General features: G+C 51.1%; 2 protein-coding genes across 5 annotated transcripts in view; one reads left to right on the top strand and one right to left on the bottom strand.

Annotated features, from left to right (window-relative positions):
* Positions 1-2,534: 2,534 nt before the first annotated feature.
* Positions 2,535-21,895, top strand: part of LOC132464340 (voltage-dependent calcium channel subunit alpha-2/delta-4-like) — a 29,088-nt gene continuing 9,727 nt past the window's right edge. Inside the window, 29 exon segments of the mRNA XM_060060663.1 lie at positions 2,535-2,967; positions 3,054-3,467; positions 4,312-4,393; positions 4,536-4,652; positions 4,973-5,017; positions 5,019-5,033; positions 5,304-5,466; positions 6,223-6,354; positions 6,854-6,914; positions 7,144-7,294; positions 7,736-7,810; positions 9,733-9,822; positions 10,523-10,636; positions 11,069-11,147; positions 11,312-11,445; positions 11,949-11,966; positions 12,506-12,583; positions 12,869-12,949; positions 13,181-13,255; positions 13,516-13,602; positions 13,825-13,896; positions 14,228-14,289; positions 14,593-14,660; positions 14,808-14,853; positions 15,063-15,160; positions 15,649-15,745; positions 16,776-16,868; positions 17,347-17,468; positions 18,033-18,101. Of these exon segments, the coding sequence (XP_059916646.1) occupies positions 3,376-3,467; positions 4,312-4,393; positions 4,536-4,652; positions 4,973-5,017; positions 5,019-5,033; positions 5,304-5,466; positions 6,223-6,354; positions 6,854-6,914; positions 7,144-7,294; positions 7,736-7,810; positions 9,733-9,822; positions 10,523-10,636; positions 11,069-11,147; positions 11,312-11,445; positions 11,949-11,966; positions 12,506-12,583; positions 12,869-12,949; positions 13,181-13,255; positions 13,516-13,602; positions 13,825-13,896; positions 14,228-14,289; positions 14,593-14,660; positions 14,808-14,853; positions 15,063-15,160; positions 15,649-15,745; positions 16,776-16,868; positions 17,347-17,468; positions 18,033-18,101 (2,416 nt within the window). The 5' untranslated portion in view covers positions 2,535-2,967; positions 3,054-3,375.
* The window catches only part of LOC132464342 (leucine-rich repeat and transmembrane domain-containing protein 2-like), a 4,723-nt gene continuing 1,640 nt past the window's right edge, over positions 18,813-21,895 (bottom strand). For all 4 annotated transcript variants that reach the window (XM_060060667.1, XM_060060669.1, XM_060060670.1 and 1 more), the window contains 4 exons: positions 21,455-21,572; positions 20,729-21,145; positions 20,288-20,578; positions 18,813-20,151 (listed from right to left, as the gene is read on the bottom strand). In XM_060060667.1, the coding sequence (XP_059916650.1) occupies positions 19,625-20,151; positions 20,288-20,578; positions 20,729-21,145; positions 21,455-21,494 (1,275 nt within the window). In that variant the 5' untranslated portion in view covers positions 21,495-21,572 and the 3' untranslated portion in view covers positions 18,813-19,624. The remainder of the gene's footprint in view (positions 20,152-20,287; positions 20,579-20,728; positions 21,146-21,454; positions 21,573-21,895) is intronic.

Here is a 21,895-nt window from a genome sequence, read left to right on the forward strand (position 1 = left end):
AAAGACCCCTAGACCACAAGACCTCCAGAACCTCAAGACCCCTAGACCACTAGACCTCCAGACCACCAGACCACTAGACCTCCAGACCACCAGACCTCCAGACCTCCAGACCTTCTGACCACTAGACCTCCAGACCACCAGACCTCCAGACCTTCTGACCACTAGACCTCCAGACCACCAGACCACTAGACCTCCAGACCACCAGACCTCCAGACCTCCAGACCTTCTGACCACTAGACCTCCAGACCACCAGACCTCCAGACCTTCTGACCACTAGACCTCCAGACCTCCAGACCCTCCAGGTGGTTGAGGAGGAGGTTGAGATGATGGTGGTGGAGGAGGATGAGGTGGTGGAGATGATGGTGGCGGAGGAGGTGGTGACGGTGTTAATGGCGGTGGTGGAAGTGGTGGCGGAGAAGGAGGTGGGGTTGATAATGGTAGTGGTAGCAGTGTTAATAGTGGAAGTGGAGGTGGAAGTGATGGAGGAGGTTGCGGTGGTGGTGGGGGAGGGGGTGTGGCCGCATGCTATGCTATGCTAGGCTAGGCGGTCTGCTAGCTGTGCGTGCGCTGTGCAGCTGGAGCTTAGCGGTGGAGGCTGTGATGGAGCGCGGGTGGTGTCCTGTCACAACAGCTGCACAGCGCAAAGACCACAGACAGACAACACTCTAGCCTCTACCCCCTCCTCCTCCTCCTCCTCCACCCCCTCCTCCCCCTCCTCCTCCTCCTCCTCCTCCACCCCCCCCCTCCTCCTCCACCTCCTCCACCCCCTCCTCCTACAAGCACATCCTCCACAACTCCTCTCACACTACCACCACCACCACCTCCACCACCACCACCACCACCACCACCACCACCACCTCCACCACCACCACCAGCTGCACCACCACCTCCACCACCAGCTCCACTACAACCTCCTCCTCCACCACCACTACCACCACCACCACCACCACCAGCGGCACCACCACCTCCACCACCAGCTCCACTACAACCTCCTCCTCCACCGCCACCACAAGCACCTGAACATCCACCACCACATCTACCACTCCCCCCTCCACCACCAAAACCTCCTCCACTACAACCTCCTACACCACCATCTCCTCCTCCACCAGCCCCTCCACTTCCACCATCACCATCTCCCACCCACATCTACCACTCCCCCCTCCACCACCAAAACCTCCTCCACTACTACTTTCACCACAAAACTAGGCTAGTAACAGTACTGGGTCTAGGCTAGGTCCAGTACTGGGTCTAGGGTAGTCCCAGTACTTGGTCTAGGGTAGTAGCAGAAGGGTCTAGGGGAGTACCAGTACTGGGTCTAGGGGAGTACCAGTACTGGGTCTAGGGTAGTACCAGTACTGGGTCTAGGGTAGTACCAGTACTGGGTCCAGGGTAGTCCCAGTACTGGATCTAGGGTAGTACCAGACTGGTACTACCCCCAGTACTGGGTCTAGGGTAGTACCAGTACTGGGTCCAGGGTAGTCCCAGTACTGGGCCTAGGGTAGTACCAGTACTCAAATGGTGGGCTGCAGTCCAGTCCTTAAACACTAGATGGCATTCTTTGCCCAATGTTTCGCACAGAGAGAGATGAGTGAGAGGAGTGGGACAGACAGACAGACAGACAGACACCGGTTCATATTTCGCATTTCGTATTTCGTTTGCTTGCTTGATTTGATTTGCTTAAATATAGAGAGAAACAAGACAAAAGCAGTGGAAGAAAGATAGAGAGAGTCCGGGGTCACTCGACAGATCTCAGTATAGGCTGACGGGTCTGTGATGTCAGGCCTTCACAACAATCAGCTCATATTCAATCAAATATCTGTCTAATTAAATCGATCTAATTAAATATTTGTTTAGAAAAACTAAGAAGTAACTCAGGAAAATCTTTTACAGGAAAACTGGAAAAAAGTAATAATGTGCGTTTAAAAGAAAAATATCTAGTCTGTCCAGCCTCCTCCACTACGATGCGCACGCAGCCCTCATGTTCCCCCGGTCAGTCGGATCACTGACCACAGATTTTCTCGTAGACACCAAGCTAACTCTCGCTAGCTCTCCCCACTAGCTAAACTACTCTATTTTGGCTTTTAAGAGATAATAGTTTAAGTCTGTGGATCTCTAGCCGTCCTGAATATAGGATACGCCCGAACCGCCAACCCAAATACACACAGCACTGTGTGTGTGTGTGTGTGTGTGTGTGTGTGTGTGTGTGTGTGTGTGTGTGTGTGTGTGTGTGTGTGTGTGTGTGTGTGTGTGTGTGTTTGTGTTGGCTGCAGGTCACCCAGTTTCAGCCTAAACTAAATCGACGGGACTTTCCTGCTCCCCCATTGGTCGGACCCTAACCCATCTCCACCCTGATTGGTGGGCCAGGAGCCTGTCTCCACAAATTACTGTAATCCTCTTAGAGAGAATCGGTCCCTGTTGTCCAATCCCCCCCCCCCCCCCCCCCCCCCCCCCCCCCCCTCCCCTCGTGTGTGTGTCTGTGTGTGTCGGTGTGTGTGTGTGTGTGTGTGTGTGTGTGTGTGTGTGTCTGTTTGTGTATGAGTGTGTGAGAGTGTGTGAGAGTGTGTGTGGGGTCTTAATCCAAGTGGATTAGGTGGTAAATTTGGCGACGAGAGAGGAGAGAGGCTCACACCATCAGTGCTGCTCCTGCACCTCCTCCTCCTGCACCTCCTGCTGCCTGCTCCTCCTCCTACACCCCCTGCTGCCCGCTCCTCTAGCACCTCCTGCTGCCGCTCCTCATCCTCCTGAGGTCCTCGGCGTGCAGCTCTCTGACTGGGATGGCGACGGCGGGCGGACCGCTCCCTTGCAGCTGATTGGTTGACATGAGGATGACCATGTGACCTGTGACAGCGGCAGTATTGGGGAAACCTCCAAACTCCTCCTCTTCTCCTCCTGGTCTTAAACATCCTCCTGCCGGGACCGTCGGAGTTCCCCACAGCGGCTCCTGGTGTTGTTGTTATGGTCGTCATGGTAATAGGTCCTGGGGGCGGTTGATAATTGGTTTGTTGGAGTGGTTGTCCTGGTAACGGGCTTCTGGTTGATTCTTTGTACTTCAGGATGAATGGAAGGATGTCAATGGGTGACCATCTCCTAGCAACCACCTCCTAGCAACCATATCCATACAACATCCTCCTGGCAACCGTCTCCTAGCAACCATCTCACACCACCTAGGCACCATATCTAAACAACAACCTCCTGTCGGTCTCCTAGCAAGTCTCCGGGGGGACCTCCGCTTGGTGTGCTGGCTGCCTGTAGGCTGAGCATGAAGAACCCGGTTCCCCTCTGGCTCCTCGCGAACTAAACAAAGACCTGAGTCCTTATCCGGACCCTAGAGAGGAGCTGAGCCAGGGGGTCTGGACCTGAGGACCTCCAGGGACAATGGATACCGGGACCAGAGTGATTCTGCTCCTGATTTTCTTTTGCAGCCTGTGGGACTCAGGTCAAGCCCAGATGAAGATCCCACCAGAAACGTGAGTTGGTCACCCTCTCCCCTTTACCCCTCTCCTCTCCTCCTCTCCTCTCCTCACCCGTCCTCTCTCCTCTCCTCCTCTCCTCTCCTCTCCTCTCGTCACCTCCCGTCACCCCTCTCCTCCCCTATCAAGGCAGATTAACTGTAATTTGCTCCCTCTCTGTCTGCCCTACATCACATCTTTTGGGTCAGGGCTGGGGTTATTTCATCCAGCGCAACAGAGTCACGATGTTATGTTGGAGTCAGTTCTGGAGCTAGGATGTTCGTTTTAGAGTTTTGATGTACTGTTCTTGTTAAGATGTCATGTTATAGACAAGGTCTAGAGGTATAATGCAATGATCTAGTTATGATATAACGTTGTAGTCAGTTCTAGAGTTATGATTTCATGTTCTAGAGTCCATTACGATGAGGTGATGTTGGAGAGTTAGCTAGTGCTATGATGTAATATTGTAGTCCAGTCAGTTCCAGTTCATTCTCCCACTCTAACTCTGTCTGTCTGTCTGTCTGTCTGTCTGTCTGTCTGTCTGTCTGTCTGTCTGTCTGTCTGTCTGTCTGTCTGTCTGTCTGTCTGTCTGTCTGTCTGTCTGTCTGTCTGTCTGTCTGTCTGTCTGTCTGTCTGTCTGTCTCCCTCTTACACCTGCGCTCTCTCTCTCTCTCTCTCTCTCTCTCTCTCTCTCTCTCTCTCTCTCTCTCTCTCTCTCTCTCTCTCTCTCTCTCTCTCTCTCTCTCTCTCTCTCTCTCTCTCTCTCTCTCTCTCTCTCTCTCTCTCTCTCTCTCTCTCTCTCTCTCTCTCTCTCTCTCTCTCTCTCTCTCTCTCTCTCTCTCTCTCTCTCTCTCTCTCTCAGGGTTCAGCAGTGGGCGTCTGTCCTGTCCGTCCAGCTCCGTGACATCACCACCAAATACTCTGGATCTCTCCTGCTCCAGAAGGTAAGAACCAATGACCACCATGGAACATATACCATTCCATTCAATCGAATGGCCTGGGAACGTCCCTGAAACGTAAAGTAACGTGTGTGTGTGTGTGTGTGTGTGTGTGTGTGTGTGTGTGTGTGTGTGTGTGTGTGTGTAGAAACTGAAGGATGTGGAGCCCATCGTGAAGATCGTGGAGCTGGACGGGATGGACCTGGTGAAGGACTTCTCTGAGGACATAGAGCGAATGCTGGGCAGCAAGATGAAGTCTGTGAAGGTATAGACCCATCCATTAGCAGTTAGCAGTTAGAGGTTAGCGGTCAGCAGTTAGAGGTTAGCAGTTAGCCGTTAGCATTTAGATGTTAGAGGTTAGTAGGTAGCGGTCAGCAGTTAGAGGTTAGCAGTTAGCCGTTAGGCGTTAGCAGTTAGAGGTTAGCAGTTAGCGGTTAGCAGTTAGAGGTTAGCAGTTAGCCGTAAGCATTTAGAAGTTAGCGGTCAGCAGTAGGCAGCTCTGCAGCCACAATGTTCAGCTGTGAGATGTGGTCCACACAATGCGGATCTCAAACCCATGTCCTGGATGCTTGCGTTCCTCTGTAGAGGTTAGCGGAGTCAGCCGAAGACGCAGATCTCTACCACGATTTCAAACGCCACCATGCAGGTCAGTGGAGTCCCTTCTTCTCGTTTTCTGTTCTGTTTTGTTCTATGTGTTTTGGTTCTATGGTCATCATAACTTCATGGTTCTATGTGTTGTGGTTCTAAGGTCAGTTTTCCTACTATAACTACGTTCAGTTTCAATACTATAACTTCAAGGTTCTATGCGTTATGGTTCTACATTCAGTTTGACCACTATAACTCTATGTGTTTTGGTTCTACGGTCTGTTGGACTACTATAACTCCATGGTTCTATGTGTTGTGGTTCTACGCTCAGTTTGACTACTATAACTCCATGCTGATCAACTCGGGGGATGAGGACGGGAACTTCGCCCCGCTGGGAGGAGACTTTCCCCTGGAGGAGAACGAACACTTCAACCAGTTGCTGGTCAATGTCCAGCAGAGCGACATCCAGGTCCCCACCAACGTCTACAACCGAGGTCTGACCCCCCAGATCCCCTATGGACCCCCCAGACCCCCATAGACCCCCTAGACCCCCTATAGACCCACAGGATCCCCCAGGATCCCCCAGACCCCCATTGACCCTCAGACCCCCTATAGACCCACAAGACCCCCCCAGACCCGATAGACCCCCAATACCCCCTATGGACCCCCAGACCCCTTATCCAGATCACCACGTACGTCTCTAACTGAGGTCTTCCCCCCCAGACCCTCTACAGACCCCCCAGACCCCCTATAGATCCCCCAGACCCCCCAGACCCTTCATCCAGGTCCCCACCAACGTCTACAACAGAGGTCCAACTCCCTAGACCCCCCATAGACCCCCCAGACCCCTCATCCAGGTCCCCACATATGTCTACAACCGAGGTCTGGGCCCCTTAGACCCCATGGACCCCTCTGACCCTGGACCCAGACCGCTCTCATCCAGCCCCTGCACACTGGATATTAAACCAGGACTTCTAACGTTACAGTACATGCTCCTTCCAGTGCCCCTGAGCAAGGCACTGTTTGTATATCACGCTGTAATAGGCTCAAAGTTATTGTGACCTCTCCAAGGACAGTACAGAGATTCAGCCCAACCTGTCTGAAGATGCAACATCTAGACTATGATTCAGCATTATGAACTCATAATGTATTATTATTACATTATTGTTTTGTGATTTGGAGTCCTGATCCAACCCAGTGGAGGGTGACGTGTGTGTGGAGCGGATCTGATCAGGGCTCGTCCTCTGCAGACCCCAACATCCTGAACGCCATCTACAACTCAGAGGCTCTCAACGATGTATTCATCAACAACTTCCAGAAGGACCCCACCCTCACCTGGCAGTACTTCGGCAGCTCCACTGGCTTCTTCAGGATCTACCCCGGTGAGGTTCCTAGCAAGGTTCCTCAGGATCTACCCTGGATCAGGCTGCTTAAAAAGGTTCCTTAAGGATGTTCCTCAACGATGATCTCCACCCCTGTTCAAGTCACATCCACTTCATGTGTGGAGCGCTTTAGCCCCAGGTCCAGTCTCAAAGGGCTTCACAGCTCCCCAGTATCCAACACTAGCAGATCCTCAGCCCTCTAATGGACGTGGAGTAAAACCCAAAACCAAGACGGAAGAACCGAAAGTCCACAGAAGAAGATCCTCCTTCAAGGGTCTTTAGGAGGGAAATAGGTGCTGAAGGAGATGATCTTTTACCACAGCTCTGTAAAAGATGATCTCTGGTGTCAGGATTCCTTGATAGTTCCTTAGGTTCTAAAGGGATGCACTTCGAGCAGCGTTGTCTAAATGTCCTTGGTTCTGTGAAGAGGGACCTGGTTTGTTCCAGAGCTGAGAGCCGTGTGAAGGTCAGGTATCTAACCATCATGACGTCTCCTCAGGGATCAAATGGACTCCAGACGCCAACGGTGTGGCCGCATACGACTGCAGGAACCGCAACTGGTGAGTGATGTGTTGGAGGTAGACCTCAGTATCTTAGTGTTAGGAGATAAACCTCAGTATCTTAGGGTTAGGAGGTAGACCTCAGTATCTAAGGGTTAGGTTGTAGACCACAGTATCTTAGTGTTAGGAGATAAACCTCAGTATCTTAGGGTTAGGAGGTAGACCTCAGTATCTAAGGTATCTGAGGTGGTGTCAGGAGGTCTGAGGTGATAGTATGCGGTCCCTGCAGGTACATCCAGGCGGCCACTTCTCCTAAAGACATCATCATCATGGTGGACATCAGCGGCAGCATGAAGGGTTTGAAGATGACCATCGCCAAGCACACCATCAACACCATCCTGGACACGCTGGGGGAGAACGACTTTGTCAACATCATTGCCGTGAGAACCGCCATCCTACTGTCACTAAGTCATGTTGTGTCCACTCCGAGTGAGCACAAGAACACAGCACACCTTCAGAGTGGAGGAGCCATCCACAGAAGCCCTTCAAAGTCGTGGTGCAGAGTTGCACCACGACTGTTGGAGGTTTTGAGAGTGGTTCCGATACCGATACAAGTATCTGAAATTCCTCAGATACTGCCTAAAACACAGTATCGTATCGGTGAGTATGCAAATCTATGCGCCGATCCGATATCATCACATGACTAGCTTATTAACTAAGCAGAGAACATCAAACACTAACACGATATTTTGCGGCCTTTGTTAACGGTCGGAGGTGTAAAGTCGGAATGGGAAACACCTCATCCCCCACCTGGTTTCTCCGATAGCTCAGCAGGGGTCCATTCTCCACTCATGGGTCTAACATGTCCGTTTTCTGTCCAGTACACAGACTACGTCCGCTATGTGGAGCCCTGCTTCAGAGGCACGCTGGTGCAGGCTGACCTGGACAACAGGGAGGTAAGACCGTTATCCTGCCCTGGCCTGCAGGGGGGCCAGGGTGAGGCTAATCAGCCGGGGATCAGCGGATATTCATCCCACACCTCGAGCCTCCTGGCCCAGGAGAAACCCTGTGGGATTAGCCCACTGACCTACTTTAGCACACTGAATGCCACCTGTAGCCTGCATGACTTAGCCCTTCTTCTAAGGGGCTAGGTGGGCATGGTGCTTTCTGTCAGAATGTATTGGAGCTATGCTATATGTTAGGAGTTAGCCTAGCATTGTTCTACCTGCCCTAATGTATTAGAGCTATGCTATATGTTGTGAGCTAGCCTAGCATAGTGATATCGTTCAGAATGTATTAGAGCTATGCTATATGTTAGGAGCTACCCTAGCATTGTGCTATCGGTCAGAATGTATTGAGCTATGCTATATGTTAGGAGTTAGCCTAGTATTGTGCTATCTGTCAGAATGTATTAGAGCTATGCTATATTTGAGGAGCTAGGCTAGCATTGTGCTATCTGTCGGAATGTATCAGAGCTATGCTCTATGTGAGGAGCTAGGCTAGCATGCTGCTATCTGTCAGAATGTGTAAGAGCTATGCTTTATGCGAGGAGCTATGCTGGCATTGTGCTATCTGTCAGAATCTATTAGAGCAGGGGTCAGCAACCTGTTCAACATGCAGTGCCAGTTTGACATTTTCTTGTTACTGAGTGTGCCTTAAGCAACAATATATTAAATATTAAGCTGAATTATGCGTCCAAAAACATTTCCAGAAGACCTGGAATTGTATAATGATTTTTTTGTTGTTATATTTGCAAAATGGGATTACAAATTATAATTACATCTGTCCCATCTTAAAACACCACTTTCTGAAACTCATTCAAAAACATATTTCCAATGTGAGAAATGTAAAAAACGAGAATATATAAGAATGTTGGAACCATCCACATCATATCTTTAAGACATGTACAGCTTTGCAAAACGATGTCAAGGCGATGCATACAGGCCACTTGCCACAATATTTGAAAAATGTTCTTCTCTATTACTCACAACATAGGTCTAGGAAAATACTATCAATTGATCCCATTTCAGAACACTGCTTTCAGTATCTCATTTAAACATATTCGCACTGGGAGCAAATGCCCAAAACAGAATAAAGTGCAAAAAAAATCGATAGTAATGATTATGCCGCATTGTGTGGTGACATTTTTTGATAAAAAAAATAGACAAAACGTTTTGTTTTTTTTCTCAAGTGTCCCAATGATTATGCTGCCACGTGCCAGTGGTGGCACGCGTGCCTACTAGGGTTTCCGACCCCTGTATTAGAGCTCTGCTATAAGTAAGGAGTTATGCTAGTGTTGTGCTATCTGTCAGAATGGATTAGAGCTATGCTATAAGTAAGGAGTTATGCTAGTGTTGTGCTATCTGTCAGAATGGATTAGAGCTATGCTATAAGTAAGGAGTTATGCTAGTGTTGTGCTATCTGTCAGAATGGATTAGAGCTATGCTATAAGTAAGGAGTTATGCTAGTGTTGTGCTATCTGTCAGAATGGATTAGAGCTATGCCCTATGTGAGAAGCTCGGCTAGAAGGTCTTAGAGCAATGCTATCCCTTCCTAATGTGCTGCTGTGTGCTTGTCAGCTGGCACTAGCAATGAGAAGGATAAGCCGTTACTGGCTAGAATCTTCTAAAGTCCTACACTGCCCTGTGAGGTCCAACCAGAGAGCAAGGAGCCAAGTCCAGAGGATCTGATTAGTGCAGAACCTCCTAATCTCAGATCCACTCTTAAACGGCTTCACAGGCAACACTTTATAGAGCCCCCTAACGCTCTCTCTCTCTCTCTCTCTCTCTCTCTCTCTCTCTCTCTCTCTCTCTCTCTCTCTCTCTCTCTCTCTCTCTCTCTCTCTCTCTCTCTCTCTCTCTCTCTCTCTCTTTAACAGCACTTCAAGACGTTGGTGGATGGTCTTCATGTTAAAGGAGAAGCAAAGATCAACAAGGCCATGAAAGAGGCTTTTAAAGTCCTCAACCTGGTGTGTGTGTGTGTGTGTGTGTGTGTGTGTGTGTGTGTGTGTGTGTGTGTGTGTGTGTGTGTGTGTGTGTGTGTGTGTGTGTGTGTGTGTGTGTGTGTGGACCCGGTCCCTCAATCTGGGCAGCATGTGTAACCAGGTGTGTGTGTGTGTGTGTGTGTGTGTGTGTGTGTGTGTGTGTGTGTGTGTGTGTGTGTGTGTGTGTGTGTGTGTGCGTGTGCGTGTGCGTGTGTGTGTGTGGGTCGGCTTTGTGTGTGTGGGTCGGCTTAGCTCAGGAGGTAGAGCAGTTGTTTTGTAACCAAGTTCAATTTGTAACCAGTTCAATCCCCAGCTCCTCCTAGTTGAGTGTCGATGTGTCCCTGAGCAAGACACAACACACCCCCACAACACACCCACAACACACCCAACCATCCAAGGCTGTCGCCTTGGATGGTTGACTCTGCCCTCGTGTGTCAATGTGTGTATTAACCGATGTAAGTCGCTTTGGATAAAAGCGTCTGCTAAATGCCCTAATTGTAATTGTTTGTAGACCCGCTCCCTGGGTCAGTGCAGCAGGTGTAACCAGGTGTGTGTTTGTGTTTGTAGACCCGCTCCCTGGGTCAGGGCAGCAGGTGTAACCAGGTGTGTGTTTGTGTTTGTAGACCCGCTCCCTGGGTCAGGGCAGCAGGTGTAACCAGGTGTGTGTTTGTGTGTGTGTGTGTAGACCCGCTCCCTGGGTCAAGGCAGCATGTGTAACCAGGCCATCATGCTGATCACCGACGGAGCGATGGAGGACTACGAGGAGGTCTTCAAGGAGTTCAACTGGCCGGACCGCCGGGTAGGTCCAGCTCCCGGATCCCTGAGGTTCCTGCTCCTCTGGTTCCTCTGGTTCCTCAGGGCTCCCTCTGGTTCCTCTGGTTCCTCTGGTTCCTCTGGTTCCTCTGGTTCCTCAGGGCTCCATCTGGTTCCTCTGGTTCCTCTGGTTCCTCTGGTTCCTCTGGTACCTCTGGTTCCTCTGGTTCCTCTTTTCCCTCTGGTTCCTCTGGTTCCTCTTGTACCTCTGGTTCCTCTGGTCCCTCTGGTTCCTCTGGTTCCTCTGGTTCCTCAAGGCTCCCTGTTGTTCCTCTTGTTCCTCTGGTTCCTCAGGGCTCCCTCTGGTACCTCTGGTTCCTCTGGGCTCCCTGTTGTTCCTCCGGGTTGCTGTGGGTAAAGGGTGGTTCTGGTTCCTGATTGGTTCCTGATTGGTTCCTGATGTGTGTGTGTTGTCCAGGTGAGGGTATTCACCTACCTGATTGGCCGAGAGATGACCTTCGCTCAGAACACCAAGTGGATCGCCTGCAACAACAAAGGTTCTGATCTCCGACCTCTGACCCCTGCACCCCGTCCTATAGCATGTTAGCCGTTAACACAGTAGTGGTTAGCATGCTAGCGTTAAGCAGGCTAGTGTGAGAGCATTAACGTGTGTGTGTGTGTGTGTGTGTGTGTGTGTGTGTGCGTGTGTATGTGTGTGTAGGGTACTATACCCATATCTCTACGCTGGCTGACGTCCAGGAGAACGTGATGGAGTACCTCCATGTCCTGAGCCGACCGATGGTCATCAACCACGACCACGACATCATCTGGACCGAGGCATACATGGACACTGTGGTGAGGCAGACACACACACACAAACACACACACACACACACACACACACGCACACACACACACACACACACACACACACACACGTTAATGCTCTCACAGAAACAGACACACACACCCACACACACTTACACAAACACTAATACACACACACACACACACACACACACACACACACACACACACACACACGTTAATGCTCTCACAGAAACAGACACACACACCCACACACACTTACACAAACACTAATACACACACACACACACACACACACACACACACACACACACACACACACACACACACACACACACACACACACATAAACACTCACCTACACACAAGCGCAAACACAGACACACAATCAGTCTCACTCACTCACTCATTCACTCTACCCCTGAAGCCCGATCCATACATATCAGCACATCCATCATCTATCATCTGTGCGTCATCCTTCCTGTGTGAACTCATTTTCCCATCATGCTCTGCTGTCCATCAACCGCCAGCTCCCAAACACCAATAAGGTAAAGTTGACCTGACAGATGATCAATAGATAAACCTATAGAGGATCAATAGATAAACCTATAGAGGATCAATAGATAAACCTGTAGAGGTTCAATAAACCTTTAGATTATCAATAGATAAACCAATAGATGATCAATAAATAAACCTATAGAGAATCAATAGATAAATTAGAGGATTAATAGATACACCAATAGATTATCCATAGATATAGCTATAGAGTGTCGATAGATGTAGAGTATACCTGGTGTGTATCAATAGATAAACCTACAGAGGATCAATAGAATAGACCAATAGATGACCAATAGATCAATATAGACTGGGAGCTGCCCATTACAACCATGGCCTTCCACTTCCTCTGTTACCACAGCGCCAGCTGAATAGCATCTTTAGCGTGAGCACCAACTGACTAGCATCTGTAGCGTGAGCACTAGCTGATTAGCATCTTTAGTGTGAGTGCTAGCTTATAAGCATCTTTAGCGTGCGTGACAGCTGATTAGCGTCTTTAGCGTGCGCTAGCTAAAGGTTCCTCCCCATGCAGCTCTTCACCACCAAGGCCCAGAGCCTGCTGCTGATGACCTCCGTCGCCATGCCCGTCTTCAGCAAGAAGAAAGAGACGGTCAGTTACCCCCAGCAAGCCAAAGCATTTAGCCTTTAGCACCTAGCACTTAGCCTTTAGCACCTAGCACTTAGCCTTCAGCACCTAGCACTTGACCTGCAGCATTTAGTACTGTGCATCCAGCCATTAGCCTTCAACACTTCTGATTTAGCCTTGGGAGCTAACCAGGTATTCTGTGATCTCACTCCACAGATGCTACAATGCTAATGTCAGTGTAGCGTGTTTGAACTCTCAGGGTGTTGATGGTATTAATCCTTAACTGTGATTGGCTGCCCGTCTCTCCAGCTGTCCCATGGGATCCTGCTGGGCGTGGTGGGGACCGACATCCCCCTGCTGGAGCTGATGAAGTTGGCTCCACGCTACATGGTACGTCCTCCTGCACCTCCAGCTCTCCTCTACCTCTCCTCCACCTCCTCCTCTCCCCCACCTCCACCTCTTCCACCTCTCCTCCTCCACTGCCTCCTCTCCTCCACCTCCTCCACCTCTCCCCCTCCTCCATCTCTCTCCTCCAGCCTCATAACTCTCCTCCACCTTCAGGCACAGGTATAATTAAGTTGAGTGTGTAATGAAGATAAGCCCCTCCCCCTCTCCTCCCAGCTGGGTGTCCATGGTTACGCCTTCCTCGTCACCAACAACGGATACATCCTGGCCCACCCTGACCTACGACCCCTGGTGAGCTCACCTGCACACACACTGGAGCTGCACACAAGAATGACATCAAAAGAAAAGTTAATTTGTGACATCGTAAAATAACTTTGGGTGTGTGTGTGTGTGTGTGTGTGTGTGTGTGTGTGTGTTTTGTTGTGTGTGTGTGGGGGGGGGGCTTTTGTGTGTGTGTGTGTGTGTGTGTGTGTGTGTGTGTGTGTGTGTGTGTGTGTGTGTGTGTGTGTGTGTGTGTGTGTGTGTGTGTGTGTGTGTTTGTGTGTGTGTAGTATAAGGACGGCAGGAAGCTGAAGCCAAAACCGAACTACAACAGTGTGGACCTCGCTGAGGTGGAGTGGGAGGACACAGACGAGCTGGTCAGCACACACACACACACACACACACACACACACACACACACACACACACACACACACACACACACACACACACACACACACACACACACACACACACACGCGCACACACACACGCACACATAAGTGTACAGTACATATATGTTTATGTTCACGTGTGTGTGTGTGTGTGTGTGTGTGTGTGTGTGTGTGTGTGTGTGTGTGTGTGTGTGTGTGTTCCAGCTGCGTACCGCCATGGTGAGAGGGGAGACCGGCAGGATGAGTCTCAATGTCCGCGCCTCGCTGGACAAAGCAGTGAGTCAGCAGAAATACAACACCTACATAACATCTGGAATATTACATCTGGAGTATAACATCTAGACTATAACATCCAGAATATAACATCTAAAATACAACATCTAGAACATACAATTTAGAATATAACATCTAGAATATAACATCTAGAACATAACATCTAGAATATAATATCTAGAACATAACTTCTACATAAAAACATAGAATTTATCATCTATAGAATATACCATCGAGAAGACTGTAGAATCTAAGTGTCCTAAAACTACTCTATCAGTAGGATAGAGTACTTCTATCAGTCGGAAGCATCCTAAATACGTTTCCTCTCCTGCAGAAGCGTCCTTTGTTCCTGGTCAACGACTACTTCTACACCAGCATCTCAGAGACCCCCTTCAGGTATATATTATAGAATGTATATATTATTATGATTTATTCTATATCCAGTATGGATAATATGTGTCTGCAGTGTGATATGATTGAATAGCAATAGGTATCAAGGTACTAGCATGAGCAGCACAGCATGTAGTGTGACATGGTGCTGTACTGCCGACCAGAAACCACTAGAGAGCAGCGGAGAGCAGCTGATAACACCAGACCTTTTGATTCAGCATTCAACCCCGAGACCCCGACGGTCAGGCTGTGTAGCAGCAGGCTGTGGCCACCAGGGGGCGGCCTTGTTAACTCTCTGTATCCTCACAGCTTCGGGATGGTTCTGACCAAAGGTCACGGGCAGTACATGGTCATGGGGAACGTCTCTGTGGAGGAAGGTGAGTCCTAACCTGGAGTCCGTTTGACATATATATCAATATATATCGATATATATTGATATATATGAGCGTCCTAAGTCCATAAGTCCTATAGATTGACCTGACAGTTGCTTTATGTCTGACCTGAGGAACCTTTCCTCTCCCCAGGCCTCCACGACCTCATGTCTCCGGACCTCAGCATCTCCTCTGAGTGGTAAGTCCTCGCATCGCTCACTTCCTGGAGCACGACATCACTTCCTGTACCATGAAGTCCCTTCTTGTATCATGACCAGTGTTTTTCTTTGTGTGTGTGTGTGTGTGTGTGTGTGTGTGTGTGTGTGTGTGTGTGTGTGTGTGTGTGTGTGTGTGTGTGTGTGTGTGTGTGTGTGTGTGTGTGTGTGTGTGTGTGTGTGTGTGTCTCAGGACCTACTGTGAGCTGGACATCGACCCTCACCACCGCAAGTACAGCCAGCTGCAGGCAGCGACCCGCTACCTGCTGGGGAAGGAACCGGACCTGGAGTGTGAGTCCAGAACCCTCTAGACCAGCAGAACCCTCTAGAGTCTAGACCAGCAGAACCCTCTAGAGTCTAGACCAGCAGACCCCTCTAGAGTCTAGATCAGCAGAACCCTCTAGACCAGCAGACCCCTCTAGAGTCTAGATCAGCAGAACCCTCTAGAGTCTAGACCAGCAGACCCCTCTAGAGTCTAGATCAGCAGAACCCTCTAGACCAGCAGACCCCTCTAGAGTCTAGATCAGCAGAACCCTCTAGAGTCTAGACCAGCAGAACCCTCTAGAGTCTAGACCAGCAGAACCCTCTAGAGTCTAGATCAGCAGAACCCTCTAGTCCAGCAGAACCCTCTAGAGTCTAGGCCAGCAGAACCCAGAAGAACCCTCTAGACCAGCAAAACCCAGCAGAACCCAGCAGAACCCTCTAGACCCAGCAGAACCTTTAACCGGTCTGGGGGAGTAGGAGTGTCCTGCTGATGCTCCTCTCCTCCCGTTGCCTAGGTGATGAGCGCCTGCTGCAGCAGACTCTGTTCGACGCCGTGGTAACGGCCCCCCTGGAGGCGTACTGGAACGCCCTGATGCTCAACGAGCCAGACGGGTAACACACCTAACCCCAGCACCTAACCCCACCCCCTAACACCACCATCTAACACCACCCCCTAACACCACCATCTAACACCACCCCCTAACACCACCATCTAACACCACCATCTAACACCACCATCTAACACCACCATCTAACACCACCATCTAACGCCACCATCTAACGCCACCATCTAACCCCACCCCCTAACACCACCATCTAACACCACCATCTAACGCCACCATCTAACGCCACCATCTAACACCACCATCTAACGCCACCATCTAACACCACCATCTAACACCACCATCTAACACCACCATCTAACACCACCATCTAACCCCACCCCCTAACACCACAGTCTAACACCACCATCTAACCCCACCCCCTAACACCACCATCTAACACCACCACCTAACACCACCACCTAACACCACCATCACATCAAACACCACCATCTAACACCACCACCTAACACCACCATCACATCAAACACCACCATCTAACACCACCATCTAACACCACCATCACATCAAACACCACCATCTAACACCACCACCTAACACCACCATCACATCAAACACCACCATCTAACACCACCATCTAACACCACCATCTAACACCACCATCTAACACCACCATCTAACACCACCATCTAACGCCACCCCCTAACACCACCATCTAACGCCACCATCTAACGCCACCATCACATCTAACACCACTAACAACACATCTAACACCCTAACACCACCATCAAATCAAACACTACTAACACCACCCTCACATCAAACACCATCATCACATCAAACACCACTAACACCACTAACACCACCATGACATCAAACACCACCCTCCTATCAAACACCATCATCAAATCAAACACCACAAACACCAACATCACATCAAACACCACTAACACCACTAACACCATCGCCACATCAAACACCACTAACACCACCCTCCTATCAAAAGACACTAACACATCAACATGAGACGAAGTGATGTCTGCCGAGTGTTTCTGAAGGTGAAGGTGTTTCCGCTGCAGGGTGATGGAGGGGGTGGAGACGGCGTTCCTTGGGACGCGCTCCGGCCTGACCAGGCTATTCAGATACGCTGGGCTGGAGACCAGAATTGCCAAGTAGGTCACCTGATAACACCAACCGATAACACCACCCGTAAACACCACCCCAAAACGCCACTCCATAACACCATCCAATAACACCGCCCGATAACACCACCCTATAACACCACCCCATAACACCACCCCATAACACCACACGATAACACCAGATTCCAATAACACAGACTGATAACACCACCCGATAACATCGCCTGATAAAACCACCCTCTCTTACCTGTTAGAAACTAGATGTAATCTGTTAGCTTGATGTTACCTGTTAGCATCATGTTCATGTCACCTGTTAGCTTGATGTCGTTGGTTACCATCATGTTAACTGTTAGCTTGATGTTATCTGTTAGCATCATGTTAACTGTTAGCTTGATGTTATCTGTTAGCATCATGTTAGCTGTTAGCTTGATGTTGTCGGTTGGCATCATGTGACCTGTTAGTTTGATGTTACCTGTTGGCATCATGATGTGGTGTTTTGGCTGGACAGGAAGTTCCTGACGCCCTCTGATAAGGACAACCTGTTCACCGTGGACCACTTCCCTCTGTGGTACCGCCTCGCCGTGGAAAACCCTCCTGGAAAGTTCTACTACTACAGCGTCAACGATAAAGGTCTGCTCCTCTCATTTCCTCCTCCCTTTCTCCTCCCTTGTCCTCTCTCCACTCTCCTTCCCTTTCCTCACCTCTCTTCTCCTCTCCTCTCTCCTCCCTCCCCACCTCTCTCCTCACCTCTCATCTCTCCTAACTGTCTCCCTCCTCCTCTCTCCTCCCCTCTCTCCACCGCTCTCCTCCCCTCTCCTCTCTCCTCTCCTCTCTCCCCTCTTTCTCTCTCCTATCCACTCCTCCCCTCCTCTTCCCTCCCCTCCCCTCCCCTCCTCTCCTCTTTCCTCTTTCCTCCTATCTCCTCATCTCTAATTTCTAAACTAAACAAAGTAAAATTGACCGTCCACACTTTGGTACTAATAATCGGTACTAATAATCTTGATGTAATGTGTTAAATAGTGTCAGTGTTTGTATAACGTAGACATTGCCTATCACTACAACCAGTTTGTTTCAGAGGTCACTTCTCAGGATCCAGCTACCAATTAGAGTCGACCTGACTTGAAGTTTCATTTGGTCTTCAGAACAGGAAGTGAACTGTCTTCCTCTTCCTGTCTTCTTTGCGTGCCGCTTCAGGAACAACGTTTGTGGTCGCCACCACGGCCGTGACAATGTCTTCAGGGGGGAGGACGGCCATGGTGGGGGGTGAGTTCCACCGCATTCTCCTGTCTGGTCTGCAGGTATACAGCCCACTGTGGACGGGTGATATCACAGCATACTGTGGACCAGTGATATCACAGCCTGCTCTGACTGGTGATATCACAGCCTGCTCTGACTGGTGATATCACAGCCTGCTCTGACTGGTGATATCACAGCCTGCTCTGAATGGTGATATCACAGCCTGCTCTGACTGGTGATATCACAGCCTGCTCTGACTGGTGATATCACAGCCTGCTCTGACTGGTGATATCACAGCCTGCTCTGACTGGTGATATCACAGCCTGCTCTGACTGGTGATATCACAGCCTGCTCTGAATGGTGATATCACAGCCTGCTCTGACTGGTGATATCACAGTCTGCTCTGACAGGTGATATCACAGGTTGCTCTAAACAGGTGATATCACAGTCTGCTCTGACGGGTGATATCACAGGTTGCTCTAAACAGGAGATATCACATGTTGCTCTGTACAGGTGATATCAAACCTTGTTCTGACAGGTGATGTCATGCTCTGACAGGATGATGCCGTGCTCTGGCTGGAGGTGCTTCCTCTGACTTGCTGCTGGGTGTAGACTTTGTTACAGCAGTAGCGTCGTCACTGTCGTGATCTTTGTCTTTTAAGAGGTGGGTTTAGCGTTACGAGATGGAGGGAGTTCAGGGTGATTCACTGCTCAGTATCAGGAAGCACTACAGCTGACTCATGGAAACACTTTATTGGGTCCTCAGAGGTAAACACACAGAATCAGTACAGGTGCTTAGTGTCCTATCGACTTTTCTGAGGAACACATAGTTAGGGTTAGGGTCAGCTCTCATCGATTGTAATATGGGTGTCCATGTAAGCTACAACATCTAGATAACTAGCTCTACACTTTCCACAGTATTTCCAGCAATGGTTGTGGTCTGGATCGATGTTGAGGTCCTAAAGGTCAAACAAGTTCAAGATCTCTTTGGCTATCCTCACTAGTGCTCACTAGCAGCTATGGTTCAGTTGCAGTCATGGGAAAAATATGAGGGGGAACATAGCAGGAACTGAGGAGAACTAGACACAGATGCAGGTCAGCAGGGACTCTGAGTCCATCAGAGAGCTCCTCTGACTAAACACAACAGACCACGAGGTCAGAAGAGGAGGTAGCTTTAGGCTCTGAACAACAGACTAATCAACTTTCTAGACATCTTAATGCAGAGGAACTGAGGTACATTATTATGAGGCTTAACGCTGCATTCTGGGAAGGGATGAGCGAGATCAGGTGGTCAGCAGTAGCTCCTCGTCATGTGGGCTCTCACAACGTTATGGGTTTAGTCCTTGAGTGACTTCCAGTGAGTTCAGGGGCATGACAATAAGGAGCCAGCAGAGGTCAGAGGTCATCTGGTTCAAAGATGTGAATGGGAGATTGAACAGTGGGGTTTGAACCCTGAACCTTTACACCCTAACCCGGGACAACCCCCCAGACTCAAAACGATATCAGGAACCCTAGCTCAACGTCCCGCCCCCACGCGATCCATCGTCCAATCAGAAGCTACTGATGCGGTAACTAGGGACGACCGGGCAGGGTTCTTTAGGCGGAGCCTCTCCGTCCTCCTCCTCCTCATCCTCCTCCTCCTCCTCCTCCTCTTGCTCCTCCTCCTCTGGGGAGGTCAGGCTCACAGTAGGCCCCGCCCCCATCCCCGTGGCCCCGCCCTGCAGGAGGAGGGGTTTCCCGCGGCGCTTGGCGCCCCGCTGGTACCTCGCCATCAGGGAGGCGTAGACGCAGCCGTAGGTGGCGGCCACCACCATCATCACACACACCGTGCCGCAGACCACGCCCGCCACCGCCTGCGTGGCCCCGGCCCGCCGCACGCTGGCCGGCCTGTAGCGCGTCCGCACGCAGTCCTCCCCCCCGGAGTGGGGGCGGTGGGGGCAGGGGGCCCGCGGGGAGGGGGAGGAGGGGGAGGACGGGTCATACAGGCAGCGCAGGAACATCTCCGCCGGGAGGCTGCGCACCTCACGACCCTTGACCTCCAGGGGCAGGACGCAGGTCAGGGAGTCCAGCTGGCCGCCTGCAGGGAGAGAGACACTCAGTATGTAATACAGTATGTGCTGGTACTACAGTATGTACTACAGTATGTACTACTACTGACTAATGTCAGAAGGCACTAGTATCAGAAGGCACTAGTATGTGTAGACCAGACTGACCCCTGTAGACCATCCAGTCCAGCCAGTGCCGCAGACCCCCCAGCCGGCAGTCACACTGCCAGGGGTTCCCCGAAAGCTGCAGCTGCTCCAGTCGCCCCAGGGGCTCCAGCACGGCCCTCCCCAGGACGCTGAGCCGGTTCCGGGCCAGGGACAGCCAGACCAGGCCCCTCAGGCCGCCCAGCAGCCCGGCCGGCAGCCACGCCAGCCCGTTGTCGGACAAGTCCAGACCCCGGAGCCGCCACAGCCCCTGGAAGCTGGCCCGGGTCAGACCCGGACCCCTGGAGCCGCTCCCTGGAAGGACAGACCGGCTCATGAGGACGTCCCCTCCAACACGCTCATCAAACACACAAGAAGAAGTCGGTCCTAAGGTCAGAGATCTTCAGCCCCGGACCTTCTGGTCTGTGTAGACCCTCCAGGGGTCAGTGAGGCCGTTTACTGTACCTCCGTCCCAGCCCATCAGGGCAGGCTCCTCGGTGGTGTTCCGTGGTGGGTGGAGGTGGGTGGAGGCGCCCAGCGCGTTGGAGGACAGGTTGAGCCACCTCAGGCCCCCCAGGGCCAGGAACAGCCCGGGCTGGAGGCGGGCCAGCAGGTTCTGGGACAGGTCCAGCACCTCCAGGGAGGCCGAGGAGGACAGGTTGGCCAGCTCGGCGGGCCCCAGCCAGGAGAGGTTGTTCTGGGCCACGGAGAGGCCCGTGGTCCCCGGGGGCAGCGGGGCCGCGGCCCCCAGGGACACCAGACCCAGACCCGAGCAGTCGGTGGTGTTGCCCTCGCAGCTGCACACGTCCGGACAGCCGCCGGCCAGGCCCAGTAGAGCCAGTAGGACCAGTGCGGCCAGTAGAGCTCCAGCAATGGGACTGGCTGGGAGAGATAAGATAACATGGTACTCTAGGAGGGTGGGGAGGAGACTGCGGTGTGTTTACATGCGCACTAATGAAACGCCCTTAATCTGGTTACAGCTCTCATTACTGAGGCTCATGTGAACACCTGAGTGTGACGGAGTGGTTCTGCTCATTACTGCCGAGATCACTGAACCATCGGACCATGTAGCGTAGAAAGACCTGGAAGGCTTCATCCTCGAAGCAGAGCTGGGCCACCGACCACAGCAGCAGGACATGAAGAAGTGAACCCTCACCCTGACCCTGGACCTGTGGGAGCCTCAGGACTTACCCCGCCCCCCCGGCCTCCGCTCCACCCTCTGGTTCCTCATGTCTGCTCTGAGGGCTGGGCGATGGATCAGTACTCAATGGTCTGCTGGTCCGAGGGGTCAACGAGCCGAACCAGAGATCTGAAACACAGAGAGAATTGCCAAGTGGAGACACAGAGACTATGGTTATACTCTGAGCTGCCCAGTACATCTACAGTGTGCTACTGGTTCTACTGGGTGCTGCCCAGTAGAACCAAAGTCTCCTCCTGCTTCTCCTGGGTGCTGCCTGGCTCCAGGGCTGTTGGGTTGGGGGTCGTAAAGCTTGTAATCTCAGATTAGAACGGATTACTGCAAAATATGTCAGACCAACAGATTCTTGATGATCTACACAAACTAACAACTACACACCAACAACTACACACCACACATACACACACACACACACACACACAAACACACAATCA

This window comes from Gadus macrocephalus, chromosome 9, assembly GCF_031168955.1.
Source record: "Gadus macrocephalus chromosome 9, ASM3116895v1".
Classification (NCBI taxonomy): domain Eukaryota; kingdom Metazoa; phylum Chordata; class Actinopteri; order Gadiformes; family Gadidae; genus Gadus; species Gadus macrocephalus.